The 7,241-nt window shown below is 26.2% G+C and overlaps 1 protein-coding gene across 1 annotated transcript in view; it reads left to right on the top strand.

Annotated features, from left to right (window-relative positions):
* The first annotated feature begins 4,589 nt into the window (after positions 1–4,589).
* Positions 4,590–7,241, top strand: part of LOC108693386 (heat shock 70 kDa protein cognate 4) — a 5,094-nt gene continuing 2,442 nt past the window's right edge. The window contains exons 1-2 of the mRNA XM_018202278.1: positions 4,590–4,730; positions 5,930–6,174. Of these exons, the coding sequence (XP_018057767.1) occupies positions 5,970–6,174 (205 nt within the window). The 5' untranslated portion in view covers positions 4,590–4,730; positions 5,930–5,969. The remainder of the gene's footprint in view (positions 4,731–5,929; positions 6,175–7,241) is intronic.

Genomic DNA, 7,241 nt, shown 5'->3' with positions numbered 1-7,241 from the left:
TCTTTTTTTTTTTTTTTTTTCCAAGAAGGAAGGATGAAAGGTATAAAGTTCAACTAAAAAGAATCAGCTAGATTTATAGTAAATAAAACAATTTTATATTTATAATTTTATATATCATGATATTGTGATTTTAATGTAATTTTAACATGTATTTCATTTTATATATGTTTGATTATTTAAATATTTAATTTTTACTTCACATAATGAGATTACAAATCAACAAAAAAGAATTTTATTCTGATTTTTAATTAAATTAAATGCCATATGATTTAATTTAACAAATAGATTGTTAATCCAATTTTAGCAAAATTGTTTACAGCAAAATTTATAATGTTTCGATTTGGCTTTGGTTTCAAGCTATTTCAATTTAATGTTTCTATTTGGAATTTCTTTCTGCGATTCCCAATCAGCAGACAATATTTTAAAAATGTTTTTAAACATTTATTTCTTATTAATTTTACATTTTTCACGATTCCTTTTCAAAAAAAAATTAATTAATTTAACATTTAATGTTTATTAAACATTATTTTACATTATAATTTTTTATTTGAAATAAATGATTCAAAAAACATTGTTTAAACGTTTATTTAACGTTTATTTAATGTTTTTATTTTGAATTTATTTTTTATTTCAAATAATTTTATTTCAGATAATGGTTTGAAAAAATATTTTTTAAACGTTTATCTAATGTTTATTAAATATTTATTTAACATAATTATTTATTTTAAATAATGGTTTGAAAACATTTTTTAAACATTTATTTAATGTTTATTAAATATTTATTTTATATTAATTATTCATTTGAAATAAAGATTTAAAGAAATATTTTTTTAATGTTTGTTTAACATTTATATAAAATGTTTATTTTATATTATTTATTCATTTAAAATGTGGTGATAAGAAACATTTATTTTACGTTTATTTAACGTTTAGTAAATGTTTATTTCACATTAAATTTTGTTTGAAATAATGGTTTAAAGAAATGAAAAGAATAGTTTGACTGCGTTCAGCAGAATATAATAGTTTTGCAACTGATTTTATGATTCTCTGATGAGATAGGATCATTCTTCTAGATCTAAAAATATAATCCAATCAGCGCGAAGAGAACTTCCAACAGTGCAAAATAATGTTCTACTGAACGCAACCATTTATTTAATGTTTATTAAATTTTTTTTGAACGTTTATATGACGTTTAATAAATGTTTTTTGTTATTTATTTATTTAAAATATGATTAAAAAACATTTATTTATATTTATCTGACGTTTATTATAAATATGTAAAAAATATTATTTTCTAAAGTTCAAATTAATAAAAAACGGATCGGAATAATAAAATAATTATGAAAGAGAAGTTAACATAATATGATTGCATTAAGTGTATATGGTTGATAAGAATTATGTGCATCGAGAGTTATAAGTGACGGATAAGACGAGACTCATAATCCGGAGGTCCTAGATTGAAAACCTGGTCGGTAAGTGAAAAAGATTAAAATATAATTAAAAATTAGAAATTAATTAATAAAATTAGTCGTCTAAGGTTTTTAGGCATTGATGATAAAAATAAATAAAAAAAAATTCTAAATTGTTATTTTTTCTAATTTTGTTTAAATGATTTTAACGTTAAAAAAATGTTTTTTTAAACGTTAAACAAACGTTTTTTTAAACGTTAAAAAAATGTTCATTCAAACATTATAATAAACGTTTTTTTAATTAAAAAAGGGAACTTAATCCATTATTTTTAACGTTTTTAAAATGTTTTTTAAATATTTTTAAAAAAATTTTTAAAAACATTGTCTGCTGATTAGGTTAAGGAATAGAAGATTAAATGTGTCTATATAAAATACTGCCAATATATTGCTAGATAAGTTATAGTTGCTGATTGAAATCATCGAAATTAGATAATAGATAGACAGAAAATTGATACTTATAACGTTTTCTAATTATCCGACTTGATAGAAATCTTGGTAGTAATTTATATTCCTCTGTTGATAAAGAGTTAAACATATTATGTTTATTGCTATTTTATTTAGATGGCGCTGGAAAATTTTATTACGTACGTTATCTCCGTAAGAGCTATTTTTATCATACGCATTCAATAAAGTTTAAGTTAGTATCGCTTGGAATATTTTACGACGATCTTTAAATAGATTAGTAATGTTTCACAATCTTTGCCAAACGGTTTTTTTAACCGAATTGGATCTATCAAACTTCCGTCGAATAATAATGCAAAAATAAAAGTATATAAATATATATTTAAGTTTAAAAATACATATTTAATTAACTTAATATATTTTATTCGCTTCATTTCCAGATGCAACGCATATTTAATATGATTTAATATGATTTAAATTGTGGTATTATTTATCGTAGCAGTCTTAAAATTCTCTTTGTAATAATAAAAAAGCCGAACTAACTTTGAACTTTTAAATATTATATAGTGTGTCTCTCATACATAGAATTTATCTGTTCTTAACAGTGTCATTGCATTGTCGTTAAAAGTGATAGAATAGGAGCTTTTTAGTTCTATTTTCATCGAGACGAAAATCGATATATAAAATAAAAACATCGCAGAAGCAAAACGAACATTTTTTGGAGGAATAACGAGATTATCCTCGCTCGAAATGGTCTGACAAATCTCTTCTAGAATGTTTAGAATATTTTTTAAATGCGCTAGAATGATAATCACGCGTACTTTAAAAAAAAGTAAAAGAATAATCGCAAATAATCGCGAATGATGCAATCAATGCTGCGTTTCGTTATTCATTGCAAGTATTGAAAATCTATAGTATACGTATATAGTATACGTAACGTAACGTAAACAACAGTGGTTTGTTCGCGTTGCTTAAAATCATAGTTGGGTAAAATGTAATTCAATTAACAAATTGCAATGTAATTCTTAATTCAATTAGTAATTATATTTCGTATTAATTGAATTTAAAATGATTAATTGAATTGAAAATAATTATTCCCAACTCTTCTTAAAATTATTAAAAATTTTTACCTAAAATGAAATAAATATTGGAATAAGGAAAAAGTCTCTTTACAAGTTAGTAAAAAAACCTTTCCCCATCAATATCTTCTTTAAAAATTTAAATTTAAAAATTTTTATTAATTTTAAAATTAAATTTAAAAAACGTGTTTTAAAGCTTGAATCTCTACCTTCGAATGATTGCTATATTTTTTGAATTTATGTGAGTTTTGTAATTTTTACATATAGAAAACTATGAGCTAAAAAAGATGAAAAATTTTCTTTTCACTTCGTAGATCTGTAATGTGCTGAAAAAAAAATTAAGCAAATTTTCGATTATCTATCGTAAAAGCTTAAAGTTTTTCCTACAAAATCGTTTTTTTTTTAAATGTTTTCACGATTTTTCATTCCTAAGTCATGTACTCGTGAATTAAGTAAAAAGGAATTTTGACTGTATTGCTCGTAACTCCGTTAAATTGCAATACGTTAAAAATCGTATTGCAATTAAAAATACAGAAAATAAAATAAAAATAAAAATACATAAAATACATTCTTAAAGCTGAAACTCTATCAAATGATGTAATTGTCAATTTTTTAAAACTAGAATATATGGGTTGATAAGTTTTTTATCAACTTGTAGAGACTTTTTCCCTAAGCCAATATATGAGTGTCCCGAAAGTTTTTGCAATCGCTTTTGTAGATAGAGCAGTTTAAATTGAGTCGAAAAGTCCTTTATTATTTTGCAATTTTCGCAATAGTTAACAAGATATTAATTATTAAAAATTGATAAATATTGGTCTTGAATAATTTTTTACTCAAATACTATTAACTTTATAAAAAACCTGTAAGAGACAAAAATCATTAATTTTCTTCTCATAAAGTTCTGAGAATTTTTTCAAAATTTTTTAATACTGTATTTTCTCATGTTAATAAAAATAAGAAAATGCAGTACTAAAAAGTTGGTAAAAAATTCCGAAAAAATTCTTAAAGTTCTATGGGAAGTTCTATGAGAAGAAAATAAATGATTTTTGTTTCTTGCAGTTTTTCTGTAAAGTTGATAATATTTGAATAAAAAATTATTCAAGATTATCAATATTTGATAATTTTTAGTAATTAATATCTTGTTAACTATTGCGAAAATTGTAAAATAGAGGACTAATTGTAGAGAACTTTTCAACTCTAATTTCGAGTTTAGTCCGCCCTATCTACACAAAAGCGATTGGCAAAAATTTTCGAGACATCCTGTATATTTAAATATTGAAAAGAGATAAAGCGCAGATGTTAAGTGCAAAAAGTGCAAAAATTGCAAACAGATCTTAGATTTTCAGCAATTTTACTCGCAATAAATAACAGAATGCAGTCTAAGTATATTTTGGAAAAATATAAATTTTTATTTCATCGATAACCCGCAATATCTCATCGTGACGAAACGCGATTCGCACGAAGCTAATTTTAGCCATGAATCTTCTTAGCGACACTTGCAAGTTCTTCTTAGCGATCTTCCTACGTTCTCTTCTATCTCTTTCCCATTCGCGTAGTGCGCGTGCGCCAATGGAAGCTTCTCGAATGATCTCGAGGACTCGCGCCGTGATTGGTCATCTGCAGAAGCTTCTCGAAGCGGGCGATTCAGAGTATTAAAAGCGCGTTGCACGGCTCGCGTCATCAGTTTCGCAACGAACACGACGGAGTGTATAAGTGTGATAAGTGGTACAAAGTGTCGACTTCAAATCAAATCATCGAAGTTTTAAAACGCTATTGTTAGGTGAGTGTTGAAATAGTGTTATTTAATTGTGAGGTATATAAATTATACATCGATTGTTTCTTAAAAATTCATCGCATTAGTAATTTCTGCTAGAAACAGAATATATATTTTTGGACAGTTTTCTCCGATATTGTTTCTGTTTTTTATCTGTAAATTCGTAATTTTGTTACGTACAAAAGTGAAATTATGTGACTCAGATGCAATTAATAATTGTAGAAAAAAGAAAATTGCCTCCGAGTTTTAATTGACCGGTATTTATATAACCGGTTCTTATTTCAAGGCCATTTTAAGTAATGTCTCAAAATGCTAATACGGCTTTGTAATTAACTTACGACGTTTTAAGACTGTACTTAAAATGATCTTAAATATCAGATTATTATAAGAATACCGATCGCGATATCCGAAACATCGTGACTTCCAGAAAAAATTATGACGCAATAATCAAATGCTGCAAATAAAGAACAAATTACCTCAGGAAAGTTTTAAGTTTATTTTATCTTCTTATGGCTCATTACAAAACACGATATGTGTTTTTGGAAAAGCGTTTTGATAATCAATATTAAAAAAATTCGACAGGCGTAATATAATATAATATACAGAGAGAAAAGTATTCGTACAAGGAAATTTTTAATAAAAAAAAAATCTTATTTGTAGAAAATAAATATTAATTAGCAATTTTATACAATGAGTACATTCTGTTCTAACATATACAAATGAGCTTCGCATGTATTTCTGATTTTATAAGCTAAATTTCTCGATTGTACGAATATTTTTTGAGCATCCAAACAATGCAACTTTTAATTTTCGTTTATTTTTCAGATAATATATTTTCTATAATTAATACACATCTTTTTGTTATATATATATATATAAGAAACATACAGTCTATTTTATACTTTATGAATAAATTATTAATTACTCAGCAAGAAATGATTATTAATTAAATGTCGAATTGAAATCGGTATTGAAATCATCGTATTGATTCGATCAAATATTTAATTTTTAAAAATAAAGTTTTTTTAAAAAATATTTTCTCTGCACGAATACTTTTTGTACTCACTGTATAACATTTATTGCGTTGTTATTTTGCACAGTTTGGGATTCGAGTTCGAGTAACTTCGATCGCTCGAGGCTAATCAAAGTTTTTTTTTATTGCAACGCTCATACAATACAATATGTATCACATTGTTACATTTCAGTGATTACTGTCGAAACAATTAAAGAAAAGAGAGGCTAACGATGTCGAAAGCACCGGCAGTTGGAATCGACCTGGGCACCACGTATTCGTGCGTGGGTGTTTTCCAGCATGGAAAGGTTGAGATCATCGCCAATGATCAGGGTAACCGAACCACACCAAGCTATGTAGCCTTCACCGATACCGAGAGGCTGATCGGCGATGCGGCGAAGAATCAGGTTGCTATGAATCCTAGCAACACCATCTTCGGTAAGTCTAAGCTTTTTTACGTCTAAGATGTTTTCCACCGCTTTTGCGTCGCAGTTACGTTAGAAGGTGACCTGATAAGACCGTTGGTTGTTTTATCTATTGCGCCGTGTTTTTGTTTATTTCGACTTTCGGAATTCGTTTAATATTTAATTGTGGAATTGTTTCAGTTTTAAATTGATTATCCTTTATTATTGGTTGCAAAATACATTAAATCTCTTAAATTCATGGATTTTTTGGAATGTAAAATTTTTATTTAAATTTTTGAAAAGCTGTGTTGCTATAATATGAGAATATTTAATTGATCAACAGCGATTTCAATTCTTTATCACATTACATATTATACTTTAATATTTAATTCGTACAATTGTTTTAAAATTTATTATTCTTCATCATCACACTAATTGCAGGACATATTGATTGAATTTCTTCGTGGATTCCTTTAAATGTTTAAATTTTTAAAAAGTTAATGAAATATTTACAAGCAACTCGGCAAGTTATGTAGCAATATTTTGTGGTTTCGAGGCGAATTTATAAAACCGTAAAAAATTTATTATTGACTTCTTTTTTTTAAGACGAATTGTACGTCATTTCTAAATTATTCGACCTTGATTATTTGATCGATAGAACACGAAAAGTTTCCGTGCTTGGGAGTTAACTTATCTCAATCGTGTTTTACTGCAGCTTTACTTGCAGTGACCTTGCACGACGCATGTATTCGTTTGTAATGTATGCAATGTTTCTCCTTCCTTCGATCATCTATTAACATTGTAGCCGAGCATTCTGACGTTTACCTATACATTGTAGTTTTATGTAAGCCTAATTTGTGTGCCAGCTACTAATGTCATCCAGATTTTACGTTGAACCATAAATCATAATGACTCACGCGATTTGTTCGTTGCTTTCAATCTCAGTTGCTTATTTAATTCTTTATGCAACGAACAAATATATATGTAACATAATATAGTAGGTTTCTATTTATTAAATATATATTTATTAAATATATATGTATACATTAATGCACAATTAACAATACAGATAATCTTGTGTATATAATTATATGTATATAT

The sequence above is a fragment of the Atta colombica genome, unplaced genomic scaffold (genome assembly GCF_001594045.1).
Source record: "Atta colombica isolate Treedump-2 unplaced genomic scaffold, Acol1.0 scaffold9, whole genome shotgun sequence".
Lineage (NCBI taxonomy): Eukaryota > Metazoa > Arthropoda > Insecta > Hymenoptera > Formicidae > Atta > Atta colombica.
Note: the sequence above shows the minus strand (reverse complement) of the source record. Positions and strands in the feature narration are given on the sequence as shown.